This window comes from Equus caballus, chromosome 11, assembly GCF_041296265.1.
Source record: "Equus caballus isolate H_3958 breed thoroughbred chromosome 11, TB-T2T, whole genome shotgun sequence".
In the NCBI taxonomy this organism is placed as follows: Eukaryota; Metazoa; Chordata; class Mammalia; order Perissodactyla; family Equidae; genus Equus; species Equus caballus.
In genome coordinates this window covers 2,768,065-2,784,271 of record NC_091694.1, presented here as the reverse complement: position 1 = coordinate 2,784,271, position 16,207 = coordinate 2,768,065, and the positions used below count along the sequence as shown (strand labels likewise).

The 16,207-nt window shown below is 59.0% G+C and overlaps 3 protein-coding genes across 13 annotated transcripts in view; 2 read left to right on the top strand and 1 right to left on the bottom strand.

Annotated features, from left to right (window-relative positions):
• CARD14 (caspase recruitment domain family member 14) overlaps positions 1-1,592 on the top strand; it is a 36,544-nt gene extending 34,952 nt beyond the window's left edge. For all 5 annotated transcript variants that reach the window (XR_011423120.1, XM_023651855.2, XM_023651853.2 and 2 more), the window contains one exon: positions 414-1,592. Coding sequence is in view for 4 of the 5 variants with exons in the window: in XM_023651855.2 (XP_023507623.1) it covers positions 414-621 (208 nt within the window). In the remaining variant the exon portion in view is untranslated. The remainder of the gene's footprint in view (positions 1-413) is intronic.
• Positions 1,550-9,050, bottom strand: SGSH (N-sulfoglucosamine sulfohydrolase). Of its 7 annotated transcripts, none has more exons than XM_070226812.1 (9): positions 8,901-9,041; positions 7,640-7,800; positions 6,589-6,682; positions 6,000-6,105; positions 5,585-5,735; positions 5,093-5,249; positions 4,660-4,741; positions 3,871-4,074; positions 1,550-3,101 (listed from the first exon to the last, which is right to left on the bottom strand). In XM_070226812.1, the coding sequence occupies exons 4-9, from the start codon at positions 6,091-6,093 to the stop codon at positions 2,542-2,544; spliced, it is 1,248 nt and encodes a 415-aa protein (XP_070082913.1). In that variant the 5' UTR covers positions 6,094-6,105; positions 6,589-6,682; positions 7,640-7,800; positions 8,901-9,041; the 3' UTR covers positions 1,550-2,541. The 7 variants fall into 7 exon arrangements, with proteins under 7 accessions (XP_070082913.1, XP_070082915.1, XP_070082914.1 ...); XM_070226814.1 differs by having other exon boundaries at positions 7,640-8,733; positions 8,901-9,023; XM_070226813.1 differs by having other exon boundaries at positions 7,640-7,854; positions 8,901-9,018.
• SLC26A11 (solute carrier family 26 member 11) overlaps positions 9,017-16,207 on the top strand; it is a 23,947-nt gene continuing 16,756 nt past the window's right edge. Inside the window, exons 1-6 of the mRNA XM_023651858.2 lie at positions 9,017-9,171; positions 10,239-10,474; positions 11,053-11,245; positions 11,645-11,730; positions 13,261-13,340; positions 14,735-14,877. Of these exons, the coding sequence (XP_023507626.1) occupies positions 10,241-10,474; positions 11,053-11,245; positions 11,645-11,730; positions 13,261-13,340; positions 14,735-14,877 (736 nt within the window). The 5' untranslated portion in view covers positions 9,017-9,171; positions 10,239-10,240. The remainder of the gene's footprint in view (positions 9,172-10,238; positions 10,475-11,052; positions 11,246-11,644; positions 11,731-13,260; positions 13,341-14,734; positions 14,878-16,207) is intronic.

The following is a 16,207-nucleotide window of genomic DNA, read 5'->3' as shown; positions in this document are numbered from 1 at the left end:
CCAGAGGACAGCAAGGTGAGAACCTGGAACCTGCCTTAACTCGACTAAGGCCACACCTTTCCCAGGGTACACAGTTAGTCATCCCTGTGAGGGGAGGACAGATGCTGAGGGCTATGACACGCTGGGGCCAGACCCACATGTCCTGCTGCCCCTTTTAACTTGAGAACTGAGGTTATAACTAGACCCCCGCCTGCATGGGTGCAATGTCATCTGGGGCCTGAGTCACATTTTCTTTACAAGGCAATCGGTCCCTGTGAACGGGGGCCCCCTGCATCTAGGGGCACTTGGGCAGCTGCTGCAACATCTGTATGTCCAGCCTGGGCTCCGAGCCGGTGGTCAGCTCCCTGGGGTCTGCACAGGGCAGCCGGCTGCTGCCCTCCCTGAGCCCACCCCACCGTTTCTGGACTGTGCAGGAAGGCCCTGCAGCGGCTTGGCACCTCGGAGGAGCAGCTCCTGGAGGCCGGCAGGCAGGAGGAGGGTGAGCTGGACAAAGTGCCCTGCCTGTACAGCAGCCTGGTCCCCGACGGCTGGAGTGACCTGGACGCCTTGCTCGGCTGTGTCCGCTTGGCCATAGCGGACGAGCAGAAGAAAGTCGTGTGGACAGAACAGAACCCCCACTGATGCCCCCCAAGGTCCCTTCCCAGGGCTGTGGGGCCTTCTCATCCCCGTTAGTGCAGTCCTGTCCTTTCAGCCCAGGGCCTCACAGGCAGTGCTTTGGGGGTACCTACCACACAAGCCCAGCTTGCCGGGCATCGGCTCCCCTCTCTCATTGGGGTCTAACCTTGACCCCTCACCATGTGCAGGTCACAGGCATTCACACCAGCTGTTCACTTTCTTTGTAAATCGTCTCTGCCCCTCACCAGGACTTGGCACAATCTGAACTGGAGACCCTGAGAAGGTTTCGGCAGTAGGGGAGTTTCCCGGGCCCTCCCCAGAGCCGGGGCCCCAGATGTCTCTAGCAACCGCCTGTCTGATCCAAATCACCGCACTTGCCTTTGACACTTCAATGTGTCAAAAGCCTGCTTCCAAACCCGCTGGGGTGGCAGACTGGTAGCCCTGGTGTCCCCTAAGGTCACTCCCACCCTACCCAGAGAGAGGTGCAAACCCACTTGTAATGTAACTCTGGCGAACGTCTCTCCTTGTCTGACGGCTGAGAGATGCCTCAGTAAATCCAGTTTATAGAGACTGTGCATTTACCGGTAAACACAGTTCCCAAGTCATGGACACTATTCTCAGTGGCCTGCGCCTGGCGGCCACCGTGCCTGGCTGTGGAGACTGTGGGGGTGTCCTGGAGAAGCCACACACAGACACCACTGCACAAGCACTGGCCGGTCTAACCAGCCCCAGCCTGACCCTTTCTCGGGCCACCTCCAGGGCTGGGCAGACAGTCAGGCATGGCTTGGGCGGGGACCCCAAGGGCCCCCCAAGCCTGGCTTTGCCTCCCACCATCATAGACGGAATGTCATTGGGCAGCAGTGCCCCAAATGTGAGTGCCCCAGGAAGCTGCTCTAGAATTCAGGTTGGTATTGTCATAAACAAGTTCAGAAAATAAGCTTCTGTATATTTTACTAAAATAAAAAGCTTTTACACTGCTCTGGCCGGTGGCTCTCTCCCCAGGATGGAGTTGATGGGGGAGAGAAGGGCAACGGGAGCCCACCCATGTGAGGGAGAAAGCCCCTCTTTCTGGGTTTCCCAGGCAGAGCTTCTGCTCCCATGGTGGACGGAGGCAGGCAGGTCTGGATATTCCACAAGCAACATCTGTGCCACAGACGTTGGTGTTCATCCAAACAGAATTAACCCAAGCCAGAGGATGGGGCGGCTTCACCCTTGGACGTTCAAAAGGAAAGAAGAGCTTTGCCCATACAGACCACAGGATGAAACTCGTCACTCGGAGCCTGCCGCCAATCAGTGGCCTAGTGGAAACCCAGTGTGGGGGTCAGGAACTTGACCCTGGGGCAAAGCAAAGGAAGCCAAACAGGGCCCAGGGTGGTTCAAGAGTTTCCTCCAGACCAGAGGGCAATAACAGCCAGACACTGTGTTCCTGCGTAGAGTGCGGTTTGAACCCACCCTCCCTGCCGTGGCACACAGAAGCCAGGGGAACGGCACAGGAACATCTGTGGGCTCCAAACAATGAAGAGGGTCTCAAGGCGCAGGGCCCAGCTCCTTCGATCTCAGGTCCCCACACCAACCCAGAAAGCAAGACCCCCTTGCCCAGGCCAGCCTAACCTGTCATGGGCTGGGGATCTCACCCAGTCCCAGGGACCCCCTGGAACTCCTGTGCTAGGACATGGTTCACACACAAGGTCAGTGGTGACCCCTACCATGGGGGAGGGAGGGGGCCGGGGCACATGCCCTGCTCTCCCGTCCAACTGGAGGCGGGAGTGACGCCAGCATCAAGGAGAGCCCTCCTTGGATGGGATGCAGAGGGAAGGGCTGTGGTCTCTGCCCCCCAAGGCTGACCCCTCCCCTCCACATCAGCTGAAAAGGCTGGGGCTCAGGAACCAGGTGTGGGAAGGGAGGGGCTGCTGCCCCTAGGAGCTCTCACAGCTCATTGTGGAGAGGCCGGCACTGGGGGGACAGCTTCTCTTCCAGGACACCATCGGGAGCACACACCCAGGGGTCGTGGGTCTCCCACTGCCACTTGGCCAGTTGGGTCTGAAGCAGTTCCAGAACCTGGGCATAGCGTGGGTCTGAGGCCAGGTTCTGGGTCTCATGGGGGTCCCGGCTCTTGTCATAGAGCTCCCAGCGTTCCCGGTAGTAGTAGTGATGGAGGTCCTTGTACCAGCCTGTGGGCTGGCCTGCCATGGTGCGATTCAGGAGGTCCTGAAAGGTCGGTGAGACGTAGAAGTCCTGGTCAATGGGAAAGGGCATCTTAAAGTTGAGGTTGTGCACCAAGCGGAAGCTCTCGTGGTGCACAGAGCGCATGGGGTAGGACATGGTGACCTCGTGGTGGCTCTGGCTGCCAAAGACGGTGGTCCAGAGGGGCTCCGCCTCCAGCGCCGGCAGGAGGGACCGGCCAGTGAGCTGGATGGTCTTCGAGCCAAAGATGGCATAGTGGGGGTAGGGGATAGAGAACCAATCCAAGATGGTGGGCGTGAGATCTGGAAAGGAGGGAGCGTCTTAGTGTGGATGGGGGGGCCCTTGAGGGCACGAGAGCCCCCGCCATGGAAGGGCTGAATCTAAGCCACTCTGGAAAGCTGGTGGGCCGCCTGGTGCATCAAATCACCGCCAGGGAGGAGCTGCTACGGACCCAACACCGGTCACTGCTGCGCCATCCTTCTGGGCTGCGATGCCTTTAACGGTACAAGAGGCCCAACCCGGTGACATTCAGGATCCTTCTAAAATCCTCTGGACCAGGAAGAAAGCCCCAAGTAGCGGCTCACCTGTTCCTGTTCTGTGCTTGGGCCACAGCGCTCCCTGACTTGTGGGTGCTGCTGCCCTGACCCCTCAAAGTGGGGTCTCCGGGGGCCACAACATCAGTGTCACCTGGGAACTTGTCAGAAGGGCAGCTTCTCGGGCCCACCCCAGAGCTACTGAATCAGACACTCTGGGGGTGGGGCCTGCAGCTGGGAGATTAACAAGTGCTCCAAGTGATTCTGACGCTCACCAGTGGGCCAGGGGAAAAAGCAATGATCTTGAAGGTGTCAAGATCCAGGCTAGAATCCTAGCTTGGTACTGAGAAGCTGTGTGACTGACTTCATCTCTCTGAGGATCACTTTTGCACTGTAGAAGGGGACGGCCATCCCTTCCTCTCCCAGGGGGTTGGGAACTACATAAGGTAGTGTGTGCACTGCAACGTCTGGACCTGCTGGTTCCACTAAGTCCTCGCTTCCGCCCACCCCCCTTCCTGCACGAGACGCAGAGCCATACCTAGGAGGCTCACGTAGGCCTCGCTGACCTGGCCCCAGCGTTTCGGGTGCTCTGGGGACGACACCAGCAAGGGTTCAGCTGTGCCCGGCCAGTACAGGTTGGTCCTGCCACTGGGGAACGGGACCCCGTTGTCGGACGTGAAGATCACCAGGGTGTCATTCAGGACGCCTGCTCCACGCAGCTCCTGGAGCACGAGTCCAATCCCTATGGGGTGCAGAGGGGGCGGCAGAGCTCAGCCACACGCAGACGTGGAGGCGTGGGAAAGTGCGTGCACTCATGCACTTCTCTGCCCAGCCCCTGGATCCTGCACGGTCATTTCTTAACTCACCTCGACCATCCTTCCCCCCAGCCCAGAGCTCTGCCCCAACACTCTATCCAGGACCAAGTCCTGGAGCGGCCTTCCGTGGCCTCTGCCTGAGCCCTCCCTTCCAGGGACGCTGGCCATCCCATGTCACCCCGGGTAGAGGGTCTTTGCAAATGTAACTGTCGAGGATCCCAAGACGACATCATCCTGAAGCACCCAGGGGGGCCCTAAACTCAACGACTAGCATCCTTATAAGAGGAGAGGCACAGACACAGAAGCAGACCATGTGATGGTGGAAGCAGAGACTGGAGTGATGCAGCCATGAGCCAAGGAATGCTGGGGCCACCAGAGCTGGAAAAGGCGGGAAGGACCCTCCCCTAGATGCTCCAGAGGAAACACAGCCCTGCCGACACTGACTTCAGACTTCTGGCCCAGGATGGGGGCCCAACCCATGGCATACCCCACGCCCCAGCTCCTGAACCCACCTTGGTCCATCCGGCCAATGGTGGTGTACTGAGCGGCCAGATCAGCTCGGGCTGCTGGGGTGTCAGGGACAAAGTAAGGCACCTGGGGGGGCAGGTGGGGGGGAATTCAAGGTTAGAGCAGACAGGTTGGGGGACGGGTGGCTGCCCTTGAACTAAGGTAGGAGACAGAGGTGCCGGCCTCCCTCCTGGGGCCTGAAATCCTCGTCCTTCCTGTGAATGGATTGGCCCGGAACCTCCATGCTCCTGGATACATCATTCCACATCTTTACGTTTCTCTGTCAGCCCTACAGATGCAACGTGGATCCAGTGAGTCAGAGGATCTCTTCTTACACACTAGAGTTCCACATCTCAGGCCAGGGATGCACACCCAGTTTACAAGGGGGAGGAACAAAGGTGGGCGGGCGTCTTGGTAACACAGGAGGGGTCCTCCTACCAGCACATCCTGTGGGTCATAGGTCTGGGGGGTCCAGTCTGGGATCCGCCCCATGCCGCGCTCCCCATTGCCAAACTTCTCACAGAAGGTCCCGTACTGGGGCTGGGAGTGCCCGCAGCGGTGGGGGTCATGAAAGGCGACATAGAGGAAGAAAGGCCTGCACGGGGAGGAAGGGGCTTGAGTGCTGAGGTCAAGGTCAGCCAGTTGACACACCACCTGGGGAGCCCCAATCCTCAGGAAGGAACAGCCCTCTCAGCTTTGCCTACCGCCCTAGAACTGAAATCTCCCCGTGATCCCCACCGCCTCAGTTTCCCCATATACCCTCTTCCTCTGACCAGATTAACTTGAGTATCTGGAACCTTCTCCCCCACCCCCACTCCACCGGCCGGGGACTCCAAGAATCCCAACTAGAGACTCTGGGACGTGCGCCACATGTGAACCACCCAGAGGTCCGGCCGCGTGGGGAGGGCCGGGGCAGGGCCCTGTGCGCACCTGTCATCCTGAGTCTGCAGGAATTTCCGGACCAGAAGCTTGATTCTGGTGATGTTCCGCCCCACCTGCAGGACGGAGCCGTTCTCCTCTGTGTACGCGAAGTCAAACGGGTACACCGCCTCCGGCCCCACGTGCTTCTTCCCTATGATGCCTGGAGGCAGGGAGACAGGCCTGTCCAGACCCCCTTCAGTCCCCCCGCCACACCCGGCTCCCTTCTCCACCCCCCAAGCCCTGCGTCCTGCCGTGGCCTCTGGGAGAGCAGCCTGAGCCCTTGTTCTTACGGACCCATGGCCCAGGGTCTTGGGGACAAGTGCTCAGAGCAGGGGACACAGGGCTGAGGGTGGCTGAGGCTCACCCCTCTGGGGCAGGGAGGGAAGCTACCGTCCTGTCCCCGCGGTGGCACGAAGCCCCTCACCTGTGCGAACACCAGCTTGGCGGAGCAGCAACGGCAGGCTCTGCACTCCGTCGAAGGAGTTGAAGTGGTGGACACCCTGGTGCAGGCCGTACATTCCGTTCTGATGCTGCAGGCAGAGAGGCTGTGAGGCAGGCACCGCCCGGCCGCCGGGACCTGCCCTGCCTGCCCCTGCTCTCCCCTCTGCGCATCGACTGGCCCTTTTTGGGCCCGATTTAGACCTCAGGTGGCCAGCACTCAGGGAGGTTTTCTCCGTGTCTCCCTCTGCGCCCGACAGGCCCACAAGTGCCTCCCATGGGACATCGGCAGGAAATACAGTGGACTGGGAGGACGCACACCAAAATTAGGGGGAACTTATTTTCTTCTTTCCACTTCTCTGTACTTTTCAACTTTTCTATTATGAGCACACATTGTAGACCGAAAACGACAGCAGCCCTCTTCTAATTAACTAGCTTTCTTACAGCATAAAAGAAATCGTGGCACATGTTACAAACCCACACTAGAAAGGAGTAAGGAGAGAAGGAGAAGCCCCCTCCGTATTCCTGCAGCCCACCACCCAGAAGGGAGCGCAGTCCACGGCTGCCTGACGGACCTGTCAGGGAGCGTCTGCGTGCGGGCCACAGGCTCCCTCTCCACGGAGGCCTTCTACTCAGCCTCGGCCTCTCGGATGGGGACGCACAGAGCACCTGCTCACCAGGAGAGAGTGTCATGAAGTGACTTCCCAATCTTAAGTGCCCAAGTACACCCAGGTTCACAGCAGCACTATTCACAACAGCAAAAGCAGAAGCAACCCAAGCGTCCGTCGACAGAGGAACGGATAAATGTAACACGCTACAGCCACACAATGGAGCAGCAGTCAGCCTTAAAAAGGAAGGACGTTCTGACACTTGCTACAACGTGGATGAACCTTGGGGACATTATGCTCAGTGAAGTCAACCAGTCACAAAAGGACAAACACTGTGTGATTCCAGTGACGTGAGGTACCCAAAGCAGCCAAATCCACAGGGACAGAAAGTAGGATGGTGGTTGTCAGGGGCTGGGGGAGGGGATGGGAAGTCAGTGTGGAATGGGGGCAGAGATTCAGTTTGGGAAGATGAAAGAGTTCTGGAGACGGATGGTGATCATGGTTGCACAACATTGTGAATGTGCCTAATGCCACTGAACGGTACACTTAAAAATGGTAAAAATGGTAAATTTTACATTACATACATCTTACAATAAAAACAGAGTAAGTGCCTTAAGTGACAGCTCTTATTGTCGCACGAGCTCCTGGGACAATATCATAATAGGAGTTAACACTGGGCAAGTGTGTGCCAGGCACCTTGCTACATGCTTTATGCATAAAGGATTAACTCGGCCAATCCCATAATAATCCCGTGGGTGAGGCATGATTATGACCCCATTTTACAGGTGAGAACACCCAGGTGCAAAGAGGCCAGTGATTTCCTCGCGGTCACACAGTGGTGCAGCAGGGTTCATGGGTGGGTAGCCAGATCCCCCAGCCGCACTCAGACCACTTGGCTGGGGCCAGGGAGGGAAGGCGGACACATCCCCAGGGGAGACCAGGGAGGGGCTCCCTGCAGCAGAGGCCTTGGGGGCTCTCCCTTTCCCATGCCCTCCTCCTGCGCCCCTGCCGCCCTCACCTGGGGCAGGCCGGTGAGGAGGCTGGCGCGGCTGGGAGAGCAGCTGCTGACTGAGGTGAAGGCATTGCGGAAGACCAGGCTGCGGCGGGCCAAGGCGTCCAGGTGAGGGGTACTGATGGCACTGTTGTTGTAGGCGCCACTCTCAAAGCCTCCATCATCCGCTGGGGAAGGCGGGAGACACAGAGGGCATGGTACGCGGGGCTCAGGAGGAGCAGCTGTGGCAGTGAGGAAGACCTGGGTCTTGCCCGGTGGCTTGGGCCAGGGGGCGTGGTACCCAGGCAGGCCTGATACTGAGCGGGAAGACAACCAGGCACGTATGAAGCCCGGGCGAGCACGTTAGCAGGCCTGTGTGGTACCCAGCAGGCACGACACCAGTTGGGCACATTAGCAGGCAGGCAGGGTTGGACAGCCCTGGGCTCTGCAGACACCACATGAGGATGTCGATCCACGTGCAGATTCCACCTGAGTCCCTGGGAGGGGGTAGTTGACAGAAACCCCTTAGTGGAGAGCTGTTTATGTTATGATTAGCTGAAGGGCCTGGCCTAAGACCACAAAGTTAATCAGAATGAGCAAACCTGGCAGAGGGCCAGACCTCAAAAGAGGAAAGAATCAGGTTGCCTTGTGACAGCCCGGCCCTGGTCACCCAAGCCGGAAGTCTGCAGAAATCTTTTGAAGAGCAGGGAGCTGGAGGAACTTGGGGTTTCTGGGAGGGGATGGGGTTTGGGGGGAGGGCGGGTGGGGGCTGCACCCGTCAGCCAGGAGAGCTGAGCCACAGCGCTCTGGGATCTGGAAAACTGCGGAGGAGGAGCTGAGAGCCCCAGGGGACCCCAGCCGCATCTCTGGGGACTTGGGCACCAGCCCTTCTTCTGGCATCCCCGTCTGGGATTTGTGGACCCCCGGATTCTGGAAAGCCGCCCAGCTTCCGAGCTGGGGGCCCGCAGGGTTATCCCTGGCTGCTCTGGGCACGGGTGGGGACGCAGGGTCAGAGCCGGGCACAGGAGTCAGGTGCTGAATCTGGGGTCTGAATCCCAGCCGACTCCGCCGTGCGGGAGGGCGCCCCTACTTCCCTTTCCGAGGAGCCGACCACGAAGAGCCTGGGGACAGCAGAGAGGGGAAGGGATGGCAATGGAAGCTGCAGGGCACGCTGGGGTCAGCATCGACCGTGGGTAGGGACGGGCGAGTGGCCGCTTCTAGGGGCGACAACAGGCAGCCGTGGAGGGCGGCGCTCGGGGTGGCGGCGGGTCGACAAGGGCGCACTCACCGAGGATCAGCAGCACGTTCCGGGGGCGCACCCGGTGCGCGCGGCAGAACCCCACGACCAGCAGCAGCGTCCAGCAGGCCGGCCCCGGGAAGCGCATGGCGACAGCTCCCCACCGGACCCCGCCCCGCGGTCACATGCCCGCCAGACCCCGCCCCTGCCCGCCTCGGCCCGAGGTCACGTGCACACAGGCTCCGCCCCTCGCTCCCCCTCCCGCTGCGGTTCCTGCAGATCGGGCTGCGGCGACACTGGAGACCCCGATCTCCGGCGACCGGTGAGTCCGCGGCGGGTGGCGGGTGGTGGCGGGGTGCGGGACCCGGGGCGGGGTGGGCGAGCTGCCGGGACCGGCCGGGGTCGTCGGCAGCGGCCGACGCGGGATCCGAGGGTGCGGGCTCCTCCTGTGGGGATCCCGGCTCTCCACCCACCGCGTCCCGACTCAGGTTCCCGCCGCCCTCGGCCTTGCTGGGGCCGGCAGGCAGCGGACCGTCAGCCGACGTGCGGTCCCCAGCCTAGACCCCAGGCTGGGTTCGGGGGTGGGAGCCGGGTTTTGCCCGGAGTAGCCCCGCCGGGGCCGGGGGTGGGGGGTGGTCTGAGGCTGGCTCTGCGCGCAGTGGGGCACCAGGACCCTAGAGGGTGTTGCGCATCTATTAATTAATGGAGGAGTCTCTGACGTTCTCCCAGAACCAACTAGAATCCCCGAGGCCCCTCTAGGGATGCGAATGCCACAGGTGGGGTTGGCGTAATGCGCAGACTCAGGATGGAAGACCCCCCCCCCCCACCCCCCGCCTGCGCCGCAGTCCGCAGTAGTGGGTGGAACTCGCCATGGTGCGCACTTGGAAAGCGTCGGGGCCCTCAGGGCCTCCAGTCCCCCCAACTCACCCCACCAGCCAGACTAGGGGGCCCGCATGGACCCTGTGTCTCTCTGTGCTGCTCCCGAAAACTTCCGTGGGGAGGGGAAAAAAAAAAGCAAACAATCTCCTGGGAGGAGAAACCCTGGTCTAATTAGTGTTTAGGCTTCTCATTGAGAAATCCTTTATCGTATTCTTCCCGGCAAGTGATGGAGGGAGAGAGGGCACCTGGGGTCTGGGCGGGTGGGATTCAGGGAGAGCAGAGAGCAGGGGAGGGGCCACTTCACCTTTGGTTGAGGCCTGCTCCTCACAGGTTGTTGGCTTCCTCTCTCAGACCAGCAAGGGGGGTGGGGGTTAACCCATCTGGCTCAGACCCCCTAGAAGGGAACTGCATTGTGCCGCTCCTGATGCCCCTGGGCCCCCTGCCCATTGCTGGGTTCTCTGAGCCTGGGATCCTGACTGCGTGTCTGTGTTGCCCCCACGCCCACCCCAGGCATGCCCTCCTCTGTGAAGGCGCTGGGTCAGGCCAGGCCCTCGGGTGCAGGGATGGCCCCACAGGCCTGCTGCTGCTCCCCTGCGGCCGTGCAGAGGAGGCTGCCCATCCTGGCCTGGCTGCCGGACTACTCCATGCAGTGGCTGAAGATGGACTTCATCGCCGGGCTCTCGGTCGGGCTCACGGTCATTCCCCAGGCGCTGGCCTACGCTGAAGTGGCTGGACTCCCGCCTCAGGTGAGATGTCTATCCCCAGCCACATCGCCTCCCCACGGCCTGACCCCATTCTGGGTCTCAGTGCCCACAGAGAAGCAGAGTAAAAATGCATAGTATCCTTTCCAGACAAGCCGGGCACCCAGAGCTCCTGCCCCAGGGGGCCCAGGAAGCCTTGGGTTATGGTCTAGAGCATGTGACTACCTTTGGGCAGACACACGCCCCTGAAACTGCTCTTGTGGCACTTGTCACACACAGGCACCAGGCTAGTTCTGAATTGCCTAATGGGGCTAGTGGGATGACTCATTGTAGCCCTAAGAATGCTTTCTCAGACTCGCAGACTCACAGAGAAGCACACAGGCCTTTGTGCTCCCACAGATAGTCCCCAAGGCCCCGCTTGGGTGCAGATAGAAAGGAGGTCCCTTAATCAGCAGGTCCACACCCGTGGATGATAGAGAGTGAGTGGTTTACCCTGCCTGGATGCGCTGGTGTGCCCAAAGTACATAATGGACACACAGATACGTGTGCTCAGGCGTCTACCCCAGGGACACCGTGGGTGTGCCGGGTGGCTCCTAGGTGCTCATCGCTCTCTCTGCCAACAGTACGGCCTCTACTCTGCCTTCATGGGGTGCTTCGTGTATTTCTTCCTGGGCACCTCCAAGGATGTGACTCTGGGCCCCACAGCCATCCTGTCCCTCCTGGTCTCCTTCTACACCTTCCATGAGCCCGCCTATGCCGTGCTGCTGGCCTTCCTATCGGGCTGCATCCAGTTGGCCATGGGGTTCTTGCGCTTGGGTAAGGCTCTCAGGCTTTCCTGCCATTGGGGGCGGGGGGAGCGCGTGCTGTGGTTCTGCTCTTCCTGGGGTACCCGGGTACCTGCGTCCTGGAGATGCCCACGCCCTGAGCATTTTTTCCTATGCATTTCAAGGGCTATCCCTGTGTGTGTGTGTGTTGGGGGGGTGCCCTCAGCCTGTACCCTGTTCTGTTTAGAGGCCAGGACACTTGGAGAAGTGTCGAGGGCCTCAGACCCTAGCCTCCATTTCTTGCTGTCCAAACCAGTCCACACAGGGCATGTTGCCCATGAGTCCTTAGCCCTAATCCCACCCACGTCACCTCTCTCAGCCTACATCCGCCTGTGTCCTCTGGGACCTGGTGGAGCTGGGACCAGCTTGGTATTCCCTCTTGGCCTGCCAGGGTTCCTGCTGGACTTCATCTCCTGCCCCGTCATTAAAGGTTTCACATCTGCTGCTGCCGTCACCATCGGATTCGGGCAGATCAAGGTAGGCATGCTAGTTGGCACTGGGACACCTGTAGGGTAGCAGGACCAAGGCCAGGTCCTGATATATGCAGGCCAGTCAACGTCCTGCTGTTCCTGAGCTCGAAGCATGCGCTGTTCACATGGGTCTCTGTTACTAAAACGATCCCTCTGGGGAGATGTTGGGTGAAGGTCAGATTCTACAACAGGTAGTTTGGGGGACCAGTAACAACAGCACTGCTCTTGGTAGAGTTTTCCCATCCATGAGCCACGGCCAGGCTCTGCTCCAGGCTGGCCCATGACAGTCTTCCCTGATGGAGGGGAGTGAGAAGATTGAGGACAGGAGATGTGTGTGTGAGAATCAAGTACCTAGCACTTCTTGCCCTCCTACTATGGCTGGGGACTGGCTTACACACTTTCCCTGTGTTTGATTCTCACCACAGCCCCGGGAGGGAGGTTTGTCATCATCTCCAGTTAGAGAGGAGGAAGCAACTTAGAAAGGTGTGGGCGAATGCGATTTATGTGTTATGTACATCAGGGAAGCTTGGCAAGTGCTGTTTCATGGGATGGTTTGTCCTTTATGCTGGAACCAGTAGCTTTCATTTTTAATGTCAGGAATGCGCCTTTATATGATTGTAATCTGCATAGAGGGTAGCCTTTTTATGCATTAGTACTTGGGGACACTAGACCCCCCCAAAGTCATTAAAACCTTGATTAGGTCATCACAGCCATGTGAGCCTAGGCTAGGGTGCAGGTGGGTTCCTCTTGACCTGGGCAGAAGCCATTGTCGGTCCACCCTGGGGGCTGTGTGCTCAGCGGATTTTGGGGTCCTTGGGACCCTGACAGCCCTGGGAGTCTGGGCCTCCGCTTACCCATCTGACGCTCCCCACTGGGTCTCAAGCCCATAAAAGAAGAAAGCACAGAGTAGAGCCCCTTCTCCCTCCCGATGGAGGACCAGGGTCGTAGTGACAGGCCTGGGGGGTTCCTCCAGCCCCCTTCCCTGGAGGCCCTCAGAGCCCCCGGGGCTGTTCAGTCCGGAGCTCACCTTGGTTGTTCCTTCCAGCGGGGGAGGGTCGTGCCCGGCAGGTCGGACTCCGAGTGACGGACGAAACCTCGGACCAATGACGGCGCGTTTTGCGCAGTGGTGGGCGGGCTTCTGAAGGACGGACGCGGCTATGAGCCAATAGCGGTGGGGTGGGAGGGCTGGGGCCTCGGACCCTGGACCTCGGACCAGGGCGTGGTGGAACCGGTCTCCCTGCTTTGAGATCGCCCGGGCTGATTTTCCTCAGAAATGGAAATAATTTGCAGAGAGGTGTCGCTCCCCATAAACGTTGTGCAATGCCCTTCCCCCAAGGATAACTTTGAGATCTGCCCTTGGGGGCTTTGGGAATGGGTAGATGGTCCCTGGAGAGCCCTGAGATGTGCCCCCAGGAAGGGACCTTGGGGGCGGAGGATTCTGGATTTACACGTTGCTGAGATGCTGCAAGGGAGGGGCCTCACGCTTCAGGTTTCATTTCAGGGGAAGCTTGTCTGATCAGAATCTCTGTTTGAGCAGAATCTCCTGGGACTGCAAAACATCCCTCGGCAGTTTTTCCTGCAAGTCTATCACACCTTCCGCAACATCGGAGAGACCAGGTACCCCAATGGTTCTGTGATTCTGCCCCCATATAAGGAAGCTCTTCCTCCCAGACCCCTTGTCCCGACCCCCTCCCCATTTCCACTCCTGGGTGGCATTTATTCCATCCTCTGGGGTCTTGCTGCTCAAACAGGGGTTCCCAGAGCAGCATCAGCACCCCGGGGGAGCTGGTTAGAAATGCAGACTCTCAGGCTGACCCAGACCTGCTGAATAGATTCAGGTTTAACAGAACTGCAGGTGGCTGGTGCGCGTGGTGAGGTTTGAGAAGCTCTGCTCCCAGAAACCTGAGAGCCAGTCAGCATGACCCCGTGCAGAGCTTTCCTGGCTGGTGGGAGGGGGAGACACCGCAAAGAGGAAGAGCAGGTTTGCTATTCAGTGAGGAGGAGGAGATGCCAGCAAAACGTTCAGGTGCCCAAGGACGAGATGGCAGGTAGAGAGAGTATGAGAGTGAGGCAGCTGGTCGTGGGGTTCCTGCAGCATGCGCCTCCCCCAGGTGGAGGAGTCCCTCCCAGGGGGCAGGCAGGTTAGAGGGACAAACAAGAGCTGCTCCTAGATGAGCCCAGCCTGCAGCCAGGACTCCTCTCTGGCTGGAGGAGCAAGAGGAAGAAATGATCTGTCAGGAATTGTAGGGGGGCTGCCTGGGGCAAGCAGTGTTGATGCCTGGAGGGAGTGGGGGACACCTGTCACCGTCCTCTTCTCCCCTTCTGAGCTGCTGCTGAGGCTTTCTGGGGACTGAACCCACTAGAAGCCAGGGGCTCCCTGGCCCTTGAGATGCAGCGGTGGGGGTCAGTCTCCTGGGGGGCAGCGGAAGTGGAGACTGACCCATTGGAGAGCATCGTAGACTGTCAGAAATGAAAGGGTTGTTTAGTCCTAAGTCTGTGGAACTGACGAGGCATCTGTAGCGCAGAGAACGACTTGACTGAAAACGAGACCAGGGGCTGGCCCCGTGGCCGAGTGGTTAAGTTCGAGCACTCCGCTGCAGGCGGCCCAGTGTTTCGTTGGTTCGAATCCTGGGCGTGGACATGGCACTGCTCATCAAACCACGCTGAGGCAGCATCCCATATGCCACAACTAGAAGGACCCACAACGAAGAATATACAACTATGTACTGGGGGGTTTTGGGGAGAAAAAATAAAATCTTTTAAAAAAAAAAAAAAAAAACAAGACCAGTAGCCCTGCTGCCGTGGTGGCCTGGGCCTCCACTCCCAGTCCCGCGCAGCCTGTGTACTTACTGAGCTTTGAGTAAAGTTTTGAAATAGAACAGAGATGCAGTTTCTTAGGAAAAAGCAAAAAGAGCAATCAAGAGAGAAAGCTTTCCTGCAGAAGTGGCAACCAAAGGCCAGAAGGCATGTGCGGTTGGCCAGTTGGGCAGCAACCAGGTGTCTGTCTGCAGGGTGGGCGATGCAGTGCTGGGGCTGGTCTGCGTGGTGCTGCTGCTGGTGCTGAAGCTGATGCGGGACCACGTGCCTCCTGTGCATCCCGAGATGCCCCCCGGCGTGCGGCTCAGCCACGGGCTGGTTTGGACTGCCACCACAGGTGAGGGGCCTTCTGGCTGAGGAACCACTGTCCTGCACAGCCTGGGCTGCAAGTTGTGGTCACCGTGGGAGCCCCGAGTCCTACCCCTAGAGGTTCCTGTGTCACTGGTCTGGACGTGACGTGGGCCCTGGGGTGTTTGAAACTCGCTGGGTGCTTGTGATGCGCGGCCGAGGCTGAGAACACTGTTTTGCAGCAGTTCTTGATGAGGAGCGAGTTCCTTCCCTGGGGACATCTGGCAATGCCTGGAGACACTTTCGGTTGACGCTATAGGGCGAAGCTGTTACTGGCGTCTAGTGGGTAGAGGTAGGGATGCCTCTCAACGTCCTGCAGTGCACAGCCTCCCGCGGCAAAGAATGACCTGCGCAAAATGTCAGTAGTGCCGAAGTCCAGAAACCCTGGTGTGCACTCATGTCCTTGGGGGAGAAAACGAGTTTCACTGAGACCAGCTGGTTGTGTGTTAACGGTGCACCTGCTGGGGTAAATATTTTGCTTCAGGCGTGGAATCCACAGGTTGAGTCACAGTTAAGAAAAGGATCCATAAAGAAAGGCTGTAAGACTGGGGCCTTCAGGGAGGCCATCTGCTCGTTGAAGGGACATCTCTTGGAGGGTGGAAACCTCCCCTCAGAGGTCCCTGTGGCTGAGCTGCCGGTCGGTGACACCCAGAGAGGAAGGCAGGTACAGGACAGCAAGGGAGCGTTGGGATCTGCTGAACCTGCCCAGGGCAGAAGGGAAAGGAAATCAGCCCCAGCGTGGCCCTGCTCTTCCGTGGTCGTGAAGTCCAGCTAGCTGTAGGAGGGAGAGGCCCCTTGAGTCACTTCCACCTCCTCAGGCTGGTCGCCAGTCGCTAGAGTCGCTCACTAGACACCATTCTGCAGACCAGAGGCCGTGGGTAAACACTGAGCGCTCAGTAGGGTGGAAGAGCTTTGGGCTTAGAGTAAGATTACCTGGTTTCAAAGCCCAGCTTCACCGCTTCCCCAGCATCTGATCTTGGACAGGTCACTTGCCAAAGTGTCTGAGCTTTAGTTCAGTCGTCTGTGAAATAGTGAAACAGATAAATGCTCTGTTCTCTAAAACCCTGACCCTCAAAATGTGGCCGCGGACCAGCAGCCTGTGCATCTCCTGGGAGTTTGTTGGAAATGCAGACTCGCAGGCCCAACCCAGACCTCTGACTCAGAACCCGCAGATTAACACGCTCGCCAGGTTATTGGTAGGCATGCCAAGTCAGAAATGCTGCTCTGAAACCCCGTGGGTTTCTCAGGAGCTGCTGTCTCCTTTCTCTCCAGGACATGTGGCATCGCCTTAGGAAGTCAGCGAGCTCCCAACTGTTTTT